This window comes from Glycine soja, chromosome 4 (genome assembly GCF_004193775.1).
Source record: "Glycine soja cultivar W05 chromosome 4, ASM419377v2, whole genome shotgun sequence".
NCBI classification, from domain to species: Eukaryota; Viridiplantae; Streptophyta; class Magnoliopsida; order Fabales; family Fabaceae; genus Glycine; species Glycine soja.
This window is the reverse complement of record NC_041005.1, coordinates 5,216,458-5,235,941: the sequence shown is the minus strand read 5'-3', so window position 1 is coordinate 5,235,941 and position 19,484 is coordinate 5,216,458. Positions and strand designations below refer to the sequence as shown.

The window sequence follows — 19,484 nt, the reverse complement described above, 5'->3', positions numbered from 1 at the left end:
CAAGACAACAGTCAGACCTGTTTACACCACGAGCTGTGCTTAACAATCAGATTCTTTTCTTGTTAAAATACAACAATCAGATTCTTTTAAAAATGGTAATAGAATTAAAGAGTATCAATGCTCCAGGCTCCCGCTATAATTCTTTGTTAAATTAAAATAAACTTTAATTACATATTTGATCTCAAATAATTTTTTTAGTCTCTATGATTTACATTTTAATTTTTTTTAATCCTTATAGTTTAACAACAATTTTTTTAATCCTTATAATTTACATTTTAATTTTCTTTTATTTCCTATAATTTAAAAATGATATTTTTAATCCCTATATTTTATATTTTAATTTTTTTGTAGTCTTACCATCAAAATAAATAATATTATCAATTATAATTAATTACAAAAATATTAAAAAATAATTCATAACTAATTTATTATAAAATAATTTATAATAAAAATAATAATTAATAATATATTTTTTTATAGTAAGAACTAAAAAATAATTAAAATACAAATTATAAAGACTAAAACACTTTCAAACTATAAAGACTAAATACAAACTATAAAACTAAAAAAATCATTTTTAAACTTTTAAACTATAAGAAATAACAGATACTAATTGTGAAACTATAAAAAATAAATGAGTAATTTATCTTAAAATAAATAAGGTATTTAATGTGAAAGATAGGGATATAGAAAAAAAAAAACTACTAAAAAGTGATGGAACACGTTATGAGGACGTATTTAATGCCCCTTAATCTATGCAGCTTGTGCATGCCAGAGAAACCCTATGTAGAAAGAACCCCCCATTTTTTTAGAGAGAAGTACTCATTAGAGGGTGTACGTCTGGGTAGTAACTTTCCTCGGGCATAAGTCTTATGCCATAAGATATGTGGATCAAATACTGAAAATCTTCCCACAAGGATGAAGGATCCATACAGCTACCATAAGCTTGAATTGGAAATGAAGATAGTAGACTAATAAAATACGCAAGCACTACAATAACAAAATCTTATCCACTAGGGGAAGTCGATTGCATAATAAAATATGCAAGCACTAGCCAAATAAAATTTAGGCATTAACAACGAACCCCCAACCAATCAGTCAACGAGATCATGGGTCACAAATACTGAATTGGAAGAATTATACCAGCTAAAGGCGCGGTTGGACCAGGAATTTTTTTCCAAGTTTGAGAATATACAGTGTCAACGATCATTAATGTTTCAGAAAAATCTATGCCACAGCTTATATGCAATGCTCGATACTACAGGCCCACAGTGAATGGCTCACGACCTTCTCTCTACCCTCCTTTCACTAGATCTTTTCTCCTCAGCCTCCCGCTTTTTTTGTTGCCTGTTCAACAAAATGAGATTTATTGTATCAAACAACTATATCAGCTAACTGGAAGTCGTTATAACTAGATATTCCATCCATTTGACTGTCAATTTAATGAAAAACATCAACCACACAACAATAGTTTTGTCTCTCTAGGTAAAGTGAGCAATATGAGAACCGGACACGGTTAAAAATCAAATTCTCAGGGATACTATTTACCAATGAAATAACATTGGCCTGAAACAGAAACACACGTTTCTCAAGTATATGACTGACCATTCAAAATCAATATTTAATTTTGGAAATCTCTGCAAGTAATATGTTAATTTAGATTCTAGATTTTGTAGTAGACTTGACATGTTCAAATTGGAAATATGCAAACACCTAAAAAATGTCTACACAATAAAATGCGTCAAACCAAAATCAAATCATAGAAATTGAAAGCATAACCAGAATCAAAAGATAGAACTAGAATGCATATGAAAGTTCATGGTTGCTCATCAACTTACGCAAATTGCATGTATCCACCACCGGCATTAGCAGCAGATAAAATTGCTGCATGAGCCCCAATAGTAGATACAGAATCCTGCCCTGCAGAGGGCAGAGAATTTTTTCTATCACCATCCACCTATCATTCACAAAAATTTCATAAGCACAATGAAGAATGCCCCTATAGTTGCTATTGAATTTGTTAAGATGAATACCCTATCCCATTTTGATTTTTTATTCTGTCTACCATCCCGATTAATAGAATCAGAAGTAGCAGGCACCAAAGGCAAACCACCTGCAGTCACAGCAGAAACACCTACAGCAAAAAATCAATATAAAACACCATAAGAATAAAGATGTGGAAATGACTTCTAAGGAACAGCTTCACAACTGCATAAATAAATTAGGTGGTTTCTGAACCTGCAACAGGCATGCTAATCCTAGGAGCACTAGCTACAATTCCTGGTTGTGCACCCCCTGAAATAAATTCAACCTTCTGTGCTTTCTTCTTCTCTTGCTCTTTCCTCTCACTTTCGCGCCTCATATCAGCTTCTGTTTTGTTTTAGTCAAGACACATGAGCAAAAAGGAGTATATAATGGAAAAAATAATAATAGCTGCAACATCACTAACATTGAGTAATCTATAAATAGTTGAGACAGGGAGAGTTCTACAAACAACTAATTGTAAATGGATGCCATGAATTACCAAATCTTGACATACTAAAAATAGTTGCTTAAACTTAGCAAGTATTTAGTTTACTTAGTAAAGACCAACAAAATTTGACTATAAAAGGGGGCAGGAAAAAAACCAAAATCAGAGGCATATTCGAAGTAGTGCAACAAAAGAAATTGTGATTTCTCTGATTTAACAGTTATTTGAAATACTTTATCTAATATACTTCACCAATCATAGCATAATTACTCTAACGCAAGCTCTAATAAGTTAGCCATGAATGTCAGCCAAAATGATAATTTATCTTTGAAACAGGGAAAACACATGCTACAATTAAAAATTAAAAATAATTATAACATTGGAATCCAAAAAATATAGGAGGTCTGCAATATACTTGAAATTAATAGTTGGTTTACTGGGAATAAACAGCTAACAATCACCTAATTCTCAGAAGAAGAAAATGTAGATAATTATGTACAGAAAACACAGTAGATTCGATGATATATTTAACAAAACAAATGTCAAAAAGGAGCAAAGTACACACAAATACAGCAACCAACAACATAAAAGACAGAGGAGAAGTTATCTACCTAGTTCATCATAGAAGTCACTTTGATCATATCCATGAGGGTCAAATACATCTTTACTGAAGCAAGACCCTATTTGATCAATATCCTGGTACCTCACTGCATGCAGTAAGAAGTCAGGGTTACGATAGTCCTTCCTGTTGCGAACTTCTGCATTAAAGCTTTTTCCAGCCTTCTTATACTCCAGGAATTTATTTATTTTTCTCTGCCATGACACAAGGTAAATACAATGATGTCAAGGGAATGCAATTTCTAAATACTAAACCATCAAACAGAGCTAACAATTGGAAACATCCTAGATCCTACCCACTACCCAGAACATAAAATTTAACTTGATTAACGAATGCAACGCAACGCAATGTCTAAAAGCTATAGAATGGTGGGGCAGGGTCATTCTTTTTTTCTTTTTGTCTCCTCCTTTTGTTAAATTGGAAAAATGGAAATGTGATAGAAACATTTAAAATATGACTTTAGTTTGAAGATGACAACTTAAAAAAAAAATTATAACCATCTATTTGAAATATGACTCCAAAAAATTGATTTTAGGTAAATGGTATACATATAAGATGTTAATAAGCAAAATTATAATTTTAAAGAATATATAATAATAAAATTGCAATTATCTAGATGATACACATGTAATCACAAACATCACACACACACACACACACACACACACACACGAGGTATTTACAAGCTATTAATGTCAAACCTACAAAACTTGAGCTTGACTCATTTAAATAATTGAGCCTAGTTATAAGCTTGATCTTATTTGTATAACTAAACAAACTAGCTTGAACAAGCATTTAATAAGTTGAGATTTGATAATTCACAAATAGCTCAATTCATGTATACCTGAGTAGGCAGCACAGATATCCACATCCTCAACACACTAGAAGAGGCACCCATATTAGTGTAGAGAGGAAACCCATTTTATTTCAAACAAGATAGTTTCCTTTTTTTAAAAGCCTGCAAATTTAAAGTAAACAGACTTTATACTGCAACATATGAAATGCTAAACCAAGTCCCTTAAAAGCAGGAGTGAGTGTGGCTAAGTTATTGGCAGTGACATTTTTCTCCTTAAAGGTGCCTACACATTCTTTTTTTTTTAAAAAAAATATTCTAATCATAACTAATTAATTCTTTCAAAATTAAAAATTTTAACAATTAAATGAATTAATCGGCCCAAGTGCAGTAATGAATTAATCAGGCTGGTTCGATCAATTCGAATAATCTTGGCTTATTGTAGAGCTAGTCCTCATTCAACTGTGAATATTAGTTCTTTCGTGCACTTCTTTTTGTTCATCTAATGACTGATGTGTTGCTCAGGTTTTGGGCCTTTATTGGTCTTTTGTTCTAGTAAATACTGTTTTTTGGGTCTTCGGATGGAATTTTGTTTTTGACCCAAAAAAATAATGAAACATAAACAACAAGTATGCTCTCATCTTCAAGCTTCAGCATTATCAAGTTCAGTTCAATTCCAAGTTTCCAACCCAAGTAAAAGATTTTGTCACTTTCCCTCCAATCTCAAACAAATTTTCTTTAAAAAACCCTAAAATCATGTTTTCCAGAATCAGGTCCCATGCACGACAACCTTTTTTTTTACCCAACATGTAGAAATTAGACGATTCACTATTCTTGCAATTCAGATGCAATTCAAGCATTTCTGAGGTGCAATTCAAAGTCAAATTAATACACAGCAATCTGAAACAATGGCTCTGAATTGAATTGGATTTGAATCTTATGATTCTTGTGATTCTAATATGATGCCCACACAAAAAACAGAGGAAAGGACCAAAGCAAACCAGTCTAAGCAGTGCAAGCTACTTTATAATATATCAAAATGGCATTCAACAATTGATAGTAATTGAACCATTTTAACAGAACTTACTTGTAGCTCCTCCGAGCATTTAGCTTTTGGTGGGGGAAGGAGAAATTTATCCAATGGATCTACATATTTTTGCTCTTCTTGATCAGCTTCTCCAAGTTCTGCATCCTCTGATCTGATCACAGCATCATTGTTCATGGTATCAGATTTCAATGGCTCAGAGAACTGGGGAGTGTTAGCTTGATTGCTAGGTGTCAAAACTTGGACTGTTCCCAAAGGTGTTCTGTCTTGAAAATCACCTGCAATAACATATTCCATAAGGTACTAAGACATAAAAGAAATGCATCTACAACGATAGTAATGTAATCAAATAAATTAAAGAAGGCAATAGCCTCTTCTGAAAATAGAATATAAGCATGCTGTTATTCCCTTTTTTATTTACACCCATTCATAAGCATAACAAGTAGTGAAACAGAACCATCAATGCACTCCTTCTGCTCAACCTCATTCACAAAAACCCAAGTAAGGACCACAGTATATGAAATACTTCAAAAGAAAAAAAATATTAAATAACCCAAACCTTTATTAGAAGTCTTACAAAACAGAATTATTAGTTGCATCTAAGTTTGTGAAGCCTTTATTTTAGAAGAATGGAAACAAAGCATTTAAATAGCTAAATAGAGTACATTCATTGAATGAGTGAGTGGTAAATAATGTAGTGGAATAGTCAAATAGGATAAAGAATATTTCTTCGATTCCATTTCATTTTACAATTTAAGATTATATGAATTTTCAATGTTGAATCATGTGATCCGTATTGATGATACAAAATTCCTCAAATTCATTCATGTATCATAAAATACAGTCATTTAAGATTCATCTTATGATATGATTCACAGGTAGTCGAATTGTATCGAATCATAGGATTCGAATAGTAAATTACAAGATTCCAATAACTATGACTCATATAACTTATACTATATGCATATAATTAATAAAAATTCTCCAAAACAGAGGCAGAGAAACCAGTCACTGGAGAAGAGAAAACACAGGAAGAGAGAGAAAGTGAGAAACCAGTCGTCAGAGAGCCGGATCATGAGGCGTTGTACAGAAGTTAGGGTTCGGTTGAGAGAGAAAGTAAGAAGTGACAGTTTTTTGATTGATTTTATAAGCAAAATATTGTTTTAGAATTTGAAATCCCAAAAATATTCCCCATCAAACAAGTCCTAACATTATTTTTTTGGAGGGCCTTTTTTGGAATCAAGAGATAGTGCTGCCATCCCATTCATAATGGCCACTATTTTGCTTGCATGCTATGCCACTATAGTGGCACTATAGCCCACTATGTGAAACCTTGACATGAACCTGGGCCATTTATCATGAATCAACATATATATCATACAGATTTTCATAGAATTTATTTATAATAAACCAATCATAGAGTTATAACCATGATTACCCAGTAACTTACGCTATAAGGTTGCATTCAACATTATCAGCCAGCCAGCCAGACCAAGACATCTATGACTGATAAGAACAGTATAAAACTAATGTACTACCCTGGTGCCAGAAGGCTCCTAGCTATAAGGTCTCATTCAATATTATCAGCCAGTCAGCCAGACCAAGACATCTATGACTAATAAGAAAAGTATAAAACTAATGTACTACCCTGGTGCCAGAAGGCTCCTCGCTTCAAGAAGGTACAGGGAGGGTCATTATATGCAGCCTTCCCCTTGCATATGCAAAGAGGCTGTTTCCAGATTCAAACCCATGACCAACCGGTTGTGCCAGGATCCGCCCTCTTGATAAGAACAATATAATAGTGAGGAGATATAAGGTGGGTTGGGTGGTTAGTTAAGGGAGAAGGGAAGGGGGAAAGATAGTGGGTTCAATCCCTCCCGCTAACAAAAAATTAACAATTAACAACTAACATTTGCTGATAAAAAAAAAAACTAGTGAATTTTTAAAGTCCCACGGTTCCATTTGGAATAAGCTGCATGACAAAAGTATAAAGCAAGGCAACATTGCTGAACACCAAAAAGACTAGTCAAGTAATCCCTATTAAACCTTTATTATTAACACAAAGAGGTGTGGGAAGCTTAAAAAAATGATATTCAAGCAAATTGAACTTCTTAGCAGTTTGCATGTATAATAATCTAAATGCCGAACAAAAATTAAACTCACCGTTGGTGGCATGAAGCTGATCCCCAATCACGACTCGAACGCTACCATATATCTCTCCCTCCTGCAATCAGAACCAGCAAACACGCATTATTTACAATTCAAAATATCCACTTTCGGATAGTAGAAGCCCTTCAATTCAAGGAGAAGGAGTACCTCAGGCTCAGGTGACATTGCCACTTCATCATGCCCATAATCCACTATCGTAAGCGCCCCTTTCCGACCAATCCTCGGTTGCTCCAGCGGTGGAGAGATCAAATTGTTCGTCTGCGGCGTCGAAGTCCCAACCCTACTCTTCTCCGCCGGAATGAACCCCTCATCAGCGCCGCCCTCGTTGCCGGAATCAACGATGGCTGTTCTATTGGCGGAATCTTCCTCCGCTGCAAATCTCGCATCTCCGGCGGCATCTTCTTCCATCCGCATCCCTGCATCACCTTCTTCTTCGTCGCCTTCGTCTTCTGCGTCCTCCATTTCGTCGTCTTCCTCGTCGTTGTACATGGACAACAAGGCGATGCCCTCTGAGTGCTTCTTCTTGGACGCCATGGAAGCTAGCTAGGGTTTTTTTTGGAAGGAAACAAGAACAAATTATTTCGATAAGGGGTGAATTCCGAAGAAGGAGAAGTGCCGATAAGCAACGAGTGAGGAGAAACTGTTGAGGGGTTTTTGCAGAAATTGAAAACAGTAGAGAAGAAAGGTTGGGAACCGGGAATATATAATCTCATTCACGGTGAAAATGAACTGAAATACAAAGCACCGTTTAATTCAGGAAAAAAAAATATAAAACACGTTCTTAAAAAATATGATACACATTATATTGGAGAATAAGAAGAGAGGAAATTAAAATATAAGAATTTTTTTAAAAATATAATATAAAATAATTCTCTTCTAAACACTCGAGAAAATGATAGGATTTTAATTTGAAATATATTTTACTTCTTACACCAAGATTTAGTTATAAATTAATATAATAAGATTGTTAACTAATATAATCATTATTTTAAAATTGTATTTAAAATTATTTTTAATTGATTTGAAGAGTAAATATTTTTATAGTATGTAAAAATTAAAGTCTAATAGATAATAAAATCATTTTTGCATAAAATGGTTGATTCTCTAAAAGAAAAAGCAAGTTTAAGGTGTTTGGTTTAGAATAGAGAAATAAAATAAATAGAAAATTTGAAAAGAAAGAAAGTGGTATGTTTTGTTGTTTGATTTAAAAGAAATAGGTGGAAAATCAAGTAAAAATAATATTGCAAAGTTGTTAATATGGATAAAATAGGAATTTTAATGCTCTGGTAACTTATTTGAGTTATTTCTATTTAAAATCATGCGCACCAAATATTGAGACAATATTTTTGTTTGTGTCTCTTTGTTTCTATCTGTTCAACCCAACATAGCGTTAGCACATCACTTCCACTAGAACCTAAAAGAACCTCCTCGTCACCTAGGTTCCTTCCGTGCTTGGGTGTTGCCCAGTAGCTTGGCCATCGACGGAGTGAGTCTTTGCTCTCTACAAATGTTGGGGTTCCTTCTTCGATCCTAGGGAGTTCTGATTGCCTCGGTCTCCCAAGTTTTTCCTTGATTTATCCAATCGTGTGCCTTATCACTTTTTCTCATCTTGGGCTATGAAGTAGTTCGTTACTACTTGCAATAGCCAGCTTGAACTGCTCCTGATGGGGAAGAACAAGGGTTGTCAATCGCACTCAGCTGCAAAGCAAATTATGGTGAAGGGTACTACCTCAGGTTCAGGTAAATCTCAAACATTTGCTACTTCTGGTCTGGCTTGTTGCTTGGATGTTGTCCAAGCAAATCAGAATGCTTATACTGCTTCACAGGATAATCTTGTAGGCAAGGTGCTCGTAAAAAAGGCAGGGACAAGTTCTGTAAAAACTGATGATGTCGCACACCAAGTGTTTGATAATTTGTTGGAATGCAGTGCTGAATCTGAATCTTCCCCAGAGGTTTCTTGCACCTTAGGGAACAATGATTCAACCACTGATGATGATTCATCTCACTCCTGTGGCTCTAAGTCATCACCGCAACTAGACGACAATAAGGCTCCCACTCCTTGGGTCAATCTGTTCAAAGATAACAGAAACCCTTCCAAAAGTTTTGGAATGAAGTTCTCCCCTCCACCCTCTGATGATGAAGTGCTATTGGAAGAAACTGATTTTTAACCCCTGGAATAGGCTTGGGGACATAGTCTTATTGGCTATGTGGCTGGCCGCTTCCCAGGAAAGAAAGTTCTGTTGGATTGTTGCCAAAAATGGGGAGTCAAGTTTTCATACTCAGCTCATGAAAGTGGTTGGCTGATGTATAAATTTGAGTCTGAGGATGATCTGAACCAAGTCCTCTCTGCAGGCCCTTACTTCATATTTCAAAGACCCCTACTGCTGAAGGTTATGCCAACATTCTTTGACTTTGGCAATGAGGAGCTCAACAAGATCCCTGTCTGGGTTAAACTCAGAAATCTTCCTCTGGAGCTTTGGAATCCTCAAGCTTTAGGGAAAATCCTGTCCAAGATTGGTTCACCCATTCAATTTGACCATTTTATTGCTTCTAAGGGGTCTATTTCTTTTGCTAGAACTTTAGTTGAGGTTAATGCTTCTTTGGAGCTCATTGATGAAGTGTGATTTAGACTTCTTACAGGGAAGACTTTTGTGCAAAAGATTGAGTATGAAAATAGACCTTCTTTTTGCACTCACTGCAAGATAATTGGGCACTGCCTCACTAATTGTAAAACTGTCACTGTGAATAAGTCTGTTCTCATCACAGCCTGCCCCACCTTTAATTTGCCTTTGAAACCTCATGACTTGAAGCTCTGCATCACATGATGCTTCAGAGGCAAATTAAAGCCTCTGATGTTCCAAGAGGCAATGATCATGGATTCGGACGGGAGGAAGCCTCCCCGACCCTAGTTACAATTTTATGATTTCTTCCTCTTTGGACATCAGCTTGCATATCTTTAGTATGGGTTGTCTTTATGAGTTTCACTTTTTTTTACCTTTTTTCTGGTGTTTTGTTTTCACCTGAACAAGCCCCTCTTCTATAGGATCACCAAACTCAGTGTTCCCTGTTTCGTTGAGGTCAGAAGAATTCTGAAGGACAGAAACATGATTTGCAACCAGAACATATTTTTTGTGAAGAGTGATAGACAAATTAGTCTGAACATTCTTTGGATTATCAGAGGGGCCTGCTGTATTGGTATGTGGGGGCATTGCTGAATCACCCACTTGTGGCTGATCCAAGGTGGGGCAGGCTGTGATGAGAACAAGCTTATTCGCAGTGACAGTTTTATAATTAGTGAGGCGGTGCCCAATCATCTTGTAGTGAGTGCAAAAAGAAGATCTATTTTCATACTCAATCTTTTGCACAAAAGTCTTCCCTGTAAGAAGTCTAAATCGCACTTTATCGATGAGCTCCAAAGAAGCATCAACCTCAACTAAAGCTCTAGCAAAAGAAATAGACCCCTTAGAAGCAGTAAGATGGTCAGATCGAATGGGCGAACCAATCTTGGACAGGATTTTTCTGAAGGCTTAAGGATTCCAAAGCTCTAGAGGAAGATTTCTGAGTTTAACCCAGACAGGGATCTTGCTGAGCTCCTCATTGCCAAAGTCAAAGAATGCTGGCATAACCTTCAGCAGTAGGGGTCTTTGAAATATGAAGTAAGGGCCTGCAGAGAGGACTTGGTTCCTCAGACTCAAATTTAAACACCAGTCAAACACTTTCATGAGCTGAGTATGAAAACTTGACTCCACATTTTTGGCAACAATCCAACAGAGCTTTCTTTCCTGGGAAGCGGCCAGCCACATAGCCAATAAAGCTATGTCCCCAAGCCTCTTCCAGGGGTTGCAAATCAGTTCCTTCCAACAACACTTCATCATCAGAGGGTGGAGGAGAGAACTTCATTCCAAAACCTTTGGAAGGGTTTTTGTTATCTTTGAACAGATTGACCCAAGGAGTGGGAGCCTTATTGTCGTCTAGCTGTGGTGATGACTTAGAGCCACAGGAGTGAGATGAATCATCATTAGTGATTGAATCATTGTCCCTTAAGGTGCAAGAAACCTCTGGGGAAGATTCAGATTCAGCACTGCATTCCGACAAATTATCAAACACTTGGTGTGCGACATCATCAGTTTTTGCAGAACTTGTCCCTGCCTTTTTTACGAGCACCTTGCCTACAAGATTATCCTGTGAAGCAGTATAAGCATTCTGATTTGCTTGGACAACATCCAAGCAACCAGCTAGACCAAAAGTAGCAAATGTTTGAGATTTACCTGAACCTGAGGTAATACTCTTCACCATAATTTGCTTTGCAGCTGAGTGCGATTGACGACCCTTGTTCTTCCCCATCAGGAGCAGTTCAAGCTGTCTATTGCAAGTAGAACGAACTACTTCATAGCCCAAGATGAGAAAAAGCGATAGGACACACGATTGGAAAAATCAAGGAAAAACTTTGGAGACCGAGACAGTCAGAACTCCCAAGAATCGAAGAAGGAACCCCATCGTTTGTAGAGAGCAAAGACCCACTCCGTCGGTGACCAAGCCATTGGACAACACCCAAGAACGGAAGGAACCTAGGTGACGAAGAGGTTCTTTTTGGTTTCAATAATTCTTTGGTATTGTATGGTATTTTTAGGGGTGTTGGTGCTAGGAACCAAGAATAGAAGAAAAGAAAATTTAATGAATAGGATGAATAGAACAAAAAATAGGAGAGATCTCTCTTCCAAGGATTTACGCTGCACTAAAGATTTCTCTATTCACAAGTGCTAAACTCAATTCTCAAATGATACAAAGATTGAATGTTTTTTACCTTACATCCTCTTCCTAATTTATGTAGCTCCTTCAAACTGATTAACCCGTCTACTAACTACCATAACTGTCCTAGCCAACATTCTAACTCCTAACAGTTTAACATTGGGAAAATTCGGTATCGTGTAACAGTCCTTCACTCAAGAGTGGTGATGCACACTAGTGACTTGTTGTAATGTATTTTAGTTGGCCATTAAAAGTTCTAGCTGTCTAGCATTGTGATGTATTTTAGTGGATATAATTGTGAGAGTTAAGCTTTTGCCCGAGTTGGACTCGATCAGGGTAGATTTAACTAAGCCATTGTAAATTATATACAAGAGTATATGGTCCATGGTCCCTCAAACCAAGATAAATGTGAAAGCTTTAAATAAGCCAGTGCTTGGTGACTTTCAGAGCAATTCCATTGGCTTCTCTATGTATCCAGCAAAATTAAAAGATACATTGATATCCAAAATAGGCAAATAATAGGCAAATAATCATCAAATAAACTTTGCCAAAAAGCCTCACCGCGGCCAGTCAATATCCAAAATTTCATCTTCCTTTTCCATTTTTTGTTTGATGCATTCCCATTACCAAAACCAAACAACAAATAAATAAAATCATAAACAAACAGGCAGATCCAACAAACTATTTTCTTCCTTGTATTCCATAAATCAACAATTACAGGAATTCCCTAATTAAATGACGAATTCGTAAATATAAATGCTAACAAAAGAGATAGAAACATTAAACTTAAAAGACTAGGACACATAATTGAGAGAGGAAGAAAATGCTTCTATATCCTAAATACTTACAAAGCATTACACAGATATACAGAAGCCTATTCCTTAAAACTAATAATTAGTATCACAAAGTAATTAATCTAAAAAGTATGAAGACTAATCCCAGTAGTAACATGTATGTACGGCAATCTGAAGAAAGTTCTAAACAATAAGAGACTTGCATTCGTGACACGACCTTCCCGCTGAAAAAATAAGAGAAGATCGAGCACTACAATGCCCTAATCACCAACAACCTCCGTTCAAATCCTCGTTCATTCACAAACCGCCACAGGATTAGGGAAAATCAAGCCGTAACATTTTCCGCAAGTCGCTCGTGGCGTCACTAACAACCGCAATCTTCTTAGTGATGAAAGCCGGTAACGGAACGGAGCTAGGAGGTGGAGACATCACCAACATCGAATAGCCTGCATATAAACCATCTACGATTGAAGTTAAGTCCTTTTTTTCGACGGTTTCCGTCTGCGGAGTTAACTTCTGATCGACGATTTCCGTCTGCGGCGGTGGATCCGGCGTCGTTTGGGTCAAAAGTTGGCCGCGTTTGAGTATTTTGACCTGACCCATGACGAGTTGCTGCTGCGGCTTGTTTTTGACTTGGGGTTTCGGGGATAATGTGAGCCGGGCTGGGCTGACAACGCCTTGTGGGCTTGGATCGGGCCGCTTCTTACGGTTTCGGGAAGTCCGATGAGACTTATTAGGATTCATGTTGGGAGAGTGAGGGATTATGGTCTGGTACTGGTTAGATGGGTTTTTCCTGAGAAAATCGTGAGGGTGAAGAACGGCAAGTGGCATCTGGAAGAGAGAAATGAACCACAAAAAGAGAACAAGGTTTTGGGCTATTGGCGTAGGATGAAGATAAGAACAGACAAGTTAAAAATTCAACTATGAGAGAAGAAGGTAGGGTAACGCTATTTATTTAAGATGAGGCGGCTTAGGGGTAGAATCTGGAAAAGTACAAGAGTGATGCTACATCCACACTTTCGCCATCTATTGCTTCACGTGAAAACCACAACAACCTTCGTGTTTACTTGTATTCATTCGTCTTTATGGGATGATAATAATTATTGAAATTTAGTATTTGGATAAAAAATTATTAATTAACTTCGTTGTTAAATTTTTAAAATTATTTTATTATTAAATTATAATATTTAAGAACTAATAGTAATAATTATATTTTTTGAAAATCAATTTAACATTAAATTATAATTTTTATAGATCAATTTATTATTAAATTATCATACATATTCAATAACTAAATTTATAATTTTCATATTTCATATTTTATAAACTAGTTTATTAGTATTTTATATCTTTATAAACGAATTTGATTATTTTTACTTTAATTCAATAAGATTTGTTCAACGCTGACTCGTGTTATTCCTGCGAGTGTCGATTGGGGAGATAAGATTGATTGAAAATACAATTTTTTTTTTCGGGTATACCAAACCAAACGCATCGGAAAAAGAAAAGCGTGTTAGTTTTTTTATACTATATGAAATGAATGATCTGACGGCTGAGATTGATTTTGAAAATTGACCGGCGCGTATACTTAGTTTAAGTCATCCGCGTGAGGCCCTTCAATTAAATTACTAGTGTTCTATAATTGTTTGATTCCTCGGTCGTTTTAAAATGTGGTACACGTGGCATGCGATGAAAGGGTAACACGGCATGGTGATTTCACGGAAGGTGTTGGAGCTGATAACCGACATTCGTTTAAGGCGGCCGGTCGTTCTCTTTAATTGCTCCTTGGATTGGGTCCCAAGTTACCTTATTCCTTGACCCTAGTAAAGGGTGACAGTACCAAAAGTTAATATTTCTTTTTAATTTATTAATAAAATAAATTTTAAATTAATACTCAAATAAAAATAAGTCATAAATAATTATATTAAAATAGTAAAAAGATAAATGATTTTATATATTTTTTAAAAAATTAACAACAAGTTATTTTTTAATTGATAATTTGAGATCGATTATACGATTTTAAAGTCATCCAAAAAATTCTATTTTTAAATTAATTTTTAACCTCTTTAAATTAGTTTTAATTTTTAATTTCTAGCCTTATGTTTTTAATACTTTTGCTATTAATATTAGCAAATAATATTAACTTAAAATTTATCAAATAATATTAATTTTTTTAAAATTAATATTATGTTTTTTTAATTAATTAAAAGTCATAGCATAAGTGTCGTCTTTAAAGTCATAAGGTGAAAATTTTAAAAAATTATTTAATGATAAGTGTAAAAATTAATTAAAGGATATTTAAAAATAATTTAATATTATTTGATAAATTTGTAAGTTAACATGATTAGAAAATATTTTAAAAGAATTCAATTATTATTATGTAACAAATGTAAGTTTTCCGTTTATAGACTAAAACACTTGGTAAGAAATAAAACTATATCTCCATTATTAATCTCTTCATTTTAAAATTTATCTATTAAGAACGATTCATATTTGGGTTATATGCATCTTATTTATAATATTGATTTGCATTTACAATTGAGATTGAATAAAACTTACTCTAATAATACTATTATTAATAACAAAATTATTTATAAAATTCCAATGCTATTTTGAAAAATTATACTAATATTTATTTATAATTTATTAAATTCCATACAAGGGTTTTGTTTTAGTCTATAGACTAAAGCACTGTTATTTTGTGATTAAAAATTACATCTCCATTAGAAATTTTTAATTTTTGTTCAATAATTTTATAAATTTTGAATTTGAACTAATAGGCACAATTCAAATTCAAATTATCAGTACATTATTTATAATTGAGATTGAATAAAACTTACCATGCCAATTTTATGTTTGTTTTAAGAATACCAATTTACGTTTGAATTAAGTACTTTTTTTATTAATGTAAAAAAATACATTTTTAATCTACATGATTACATAGAATGAAAAAAATACATTATTAATGTAAAAAATACTAAAATATCACGAGAATTTGTCTTTTCAATTTCCTAACATTGATTACATAGAATGAAACAGTGCGTATTCAATTTCCTAACATTGATTACATAGAATGAAACAGGTCCTACTACTGCCGTGCAAGAGAAAAAAAATATTTCAAAATATTTGTTATTTTAATTTTTTAATATAGCATTAATTTTTTTCATTTATATTTTTTATAATATAATATAAATAATAAAATCTATAAACGAATTAATGATTATATAAGAATAATTTTATAAAATTATTATTTTTTATCAGTGTAGTGTGAAATAATATAAGATGACTAATTGTTAAATTACTAATTTGCCCTTAGTTTGAGCGGGGAAAAATGATTGCATCAGATTTTCCAACTCATCTCTCTTTATATATAAAGATAAAAGTTAGGTGTAGGATGATGATGAAGGATTTGTGAATAATATTTTTTGAAATTTTTGTTAACAAAAATCTGTCAAAACAATGGCTGCTGGTGGCCATTTGACTATGGGGCCAAGGCTGAAATGCCATGAAGATTTTTTTTTCCTCAAAACCATGACTTATGGGCCCATATATAAAAAACCGTACATAAAGAATAAAATGACTGTATAAAAAGATTGAAACCATCATTAAATTATAATTCATTATATACGATAAATTTATTGAATTTTATGATATAAATATTTATCTAAAACTACATTAACCGATACTTTAATATGGTTCTAAATTATCTAAACTTAGATACTGTATTTTTTAAAATCTATAAATTTATAATTTAATAATATAATTACACATGTCAAAGTTGATCTATTTTTACCTATTTAAAAATATTTGTTAGAACTATTCCTCACAAAACACTCATATGGATTTTTCTTTTAGGTTGTTGAAATGACTCAACTTTATGACTTTAATTAGATGATACCACCTACTGTAGTTTTCTATATAAAAAAAATACAAATGCATAAAAACTCTGCCAGCAACTGATGTTGACTGTTGCAGATACAAAATAATTGGTTTGGTTTGTTAATACATGTATCTATCATTGCGTATTTTGTTTGGACGAATAAGAAAGAGATTCAATGCCTTGTTACGATTGATTGATTGTAGCTATTACCAATGGGTCGAACTCTATAAATGAATGGGGTTAGGATCATTTAAAGCATGACAATCTGGGTACGTGTTGCATGATTGATCGAATCCTCAACAATAGCCTACAACACAATTAATAAAGCTCTTGTATATAAATGTTTCAAAATATAAATATATATTACATAAAAAAGTAGATTTGTAATTTAAGTTAAAATGTAGATGAACCAAACAAGACCTGAGATTATGATTTTTTGTCAACATTTGATATGTATGATTTATTCGATTATGACTTGTTAGCTACCCGTGCCTTTTCTATCACTATGCCAAGTTGAAAATCACGTTCATTGCTAATAACGATATTTCATTTAATTTTGAATTGGGGGCTTGGATAAAATCTTATTTGTTTTAGTATCGGAAAATTAATTTCTACACTTTCTACTAAGAATACAAGTTATAATATAAATTTAATAGGAAAGATTAATTTAAGCACAAATTTTAATTATATTTAACTAATAAAACAATAAACTCTAAAACAAATGAGTCCTAAAATAATTTGATTAACGTGTTTCATTAACAAAGTTCAAACCCATCCTTTACCTATAACATGCTAAGACTTAAGAGTGTTATTTTTTCTTTCAATATTTCAACCCAAAGACTTAATTAGTTGATCATAACTTAGTGACTCACTACATAGGAATTTGATGTGAGCAATCGCATATTTTTTTTTCTTCCGATAAACTGTATTGTTAATCTTTCACGTATTGAAACACGTTAATGATTGACAAAAGATTAAAAATATAATTTGCAAGAAAAAAATATTTATGATTGTCCAGTTAAATTTCTTAATGATATAGCAAGTTTTTTAACTGTGATTGTTATGTTATCTATTAATATTGTCACTTAATTGTTGAACTAAAATTATTAATAGAGGAAAAATATAAGAAAAAAATGTTAAAAATTTTGTTTAGAGAGTAAAACTGAAATTTACAAAAATATTTAAGAATTAAAATATAATCAACCCTAAGCGTTATGTCACGTCCAAAAAGAAGTTTCACCGAGGGTTTATATGTGAAAACAAATGTATAGGTTGAATTTTTTTAATAAATTATAATTTAAAATTCTTTTTGAATATCTTAAACAAAATATTTGCATTATCATAGTATATAAAAAATGGGAGCCGATAATAGCCATATTATTTTACTATTTTTCTAATTAGGAATGACCTAATGTGGCATTTTGCTTAAGACTTTGTGGTTCCTTTTAAATTAGAAAAAATGGTGCACGCATGTGATTTCTTGCTCGTCAATGGTAAATGATTAAAATTTGGTTAAATTACATAATATATGATGTCAAATAGACATGTATACACAATTGACTTATACAAAAGTTGGACAGAAAAGCACAATGTGAACTCTGGAGTATGGATTATCTACGAGAATATGTGGTATAAATTGACGCAAGTGAGTATAAACAGTTCACCTAATGAAAGGGGTTTCTCTCCACCACCACCCACTCTTTCTATTTTTTTAAATATAGAGAACAAGAATTCCCCGCAATTGACTTTCATATACAAGTGAATACTATTTCTGGCAACATTATTTGAGACTTCTTTACTAAGGAAATTTCTTCTACAAGTCCCATTATATAAAACATGAATCCAATTTATTCAGTCAACAAATTAAAAGGGCACCAACGAAAAATAAGGAAAAAGTTATGTTATAGCAGTTACTTACCGTTTCCCTACACTACAAAGCAAAACAATTAACTTGTAAAATGTTAACTCGCTAAAACATTGAGATACAGATAAGTTTGAAAGAGCTTAATTTCATGTGTGTTTTTTAAAAATATATATTTGATTATACAAACCCTTAAACTAAAAGTTAAAATAATTATAGTTGTTAATGAAAAAATCAATAGTTAATATTTTAACATATATATGATTTATCATGCATACGTAAATATATATGTAGTACATTAGTTACTTTTTCTTCGTAAAGAGGAAAATACATGCATGCAATGATGATTATAAGAAGGCCACGAAGACAATGTCCAAACAGTGACATGTTCAAAATAATAATTTACTCTGTCATTTTATTTAAGAAGGTGTAGCTGTTTGCTGTTTCGTGATCATCATTTTGGAACCGCCAAGTACTCTCTCTCTTTTCCTTTTCTCTTCGCTGATCGACCACTGGCGGTGGTGCATCAGCCTTATAATAAGAAACGAAAAAGAAAATTGACAAAAAAATGAAGAAGAAGAAGAAGAAAATGTTGGTTCATGTTTGCAGTTGGCAAGAACAAGTGCACATGTTTGTCGTGTGATTGCCGCTTCACCTCAACATTAAATTTTCTCTCCCCCACTCTTCCTTCTTTTTATCTTCTGCACAGACAGTGATATAATAATATCACATTATAATGTATACACAATTTGATACTAGAGTTAACTCACAGGTTGCCGTAATAATGGTGCACGTGTCTGATTTTGTGATGTACAAAATTCCCCTCGACTAATGATAATTATGTATCAGCAGCAAAATTAATATCTAATTCAATGGATTCAACTACTGATGTGATTTTTTATTCAATTTTTTTATATAAAATTATTTTAATTTAATTAATAAGACTTTTCATTTAAATTCTGGATAAAAAGAGTATTATTACTCGTAATAATTCTAATCTAATTTAGACAGAATTATTTTGGTGGATTTGGTCTGGTTATAAAAATAAGTCTCAAATTTAAATAGAAAAAAAAAAAAGAAAAGAGAGACATTGAGACAAAGAGA

At 33.2% G+C, this 19,484-nt stretch overlaps 2 protein-coding genes across 2 annotated transcripts; both read right to left on the bottom strand.

Moving 5' to 3' along the window:
* Positions 1-941: 941 nt before the first annotated feature.
* LOC114408928 lies at positions 942-7,811 on the bottom strand. Its single transcript, XM_028372151.1, has 8 exons — positions 7,244-7,811; positions 7,091-7,151; positions 4,970-5,205; positions 3,082-3,283; positions 2,239-2,370; positions 2,034-2,134; positions 1,839-1,957; positions 942-1,347 (listed from the first exon to the last, which is right to left on the bottom strand). Exons 1-8 carry the CDS (start codon positions 7,628-7,630, stop codon positions 1,281-1,283), a joined length of 1,305 nt encoding a protein of 434 aa, XP_028227952.1. The 5' UTR covers positions 7,631-7,811; the 3' UTR covers positions 942-1,280.
* A 4,704-nt stretch (positions 7,812-12,515) lies between these two features.
* Positions 12,516-13,580, bottom strand: LOC114408927. Its single transcript, XM_028372150.1, has one exon. The coding sequence runs from the start codon at positions 13,468-13,470 to the stop codon at positions 12,955-12,957; it is 516 nt and encodes a 171-aa protein (XP_028227951.1). The 5' UTR covers positions 13,471-13,580; the 3' UTR covers positions 12,516-12,954.
* Positions 13,581-19,484: the final 5,904 nt, after the last annotated feature.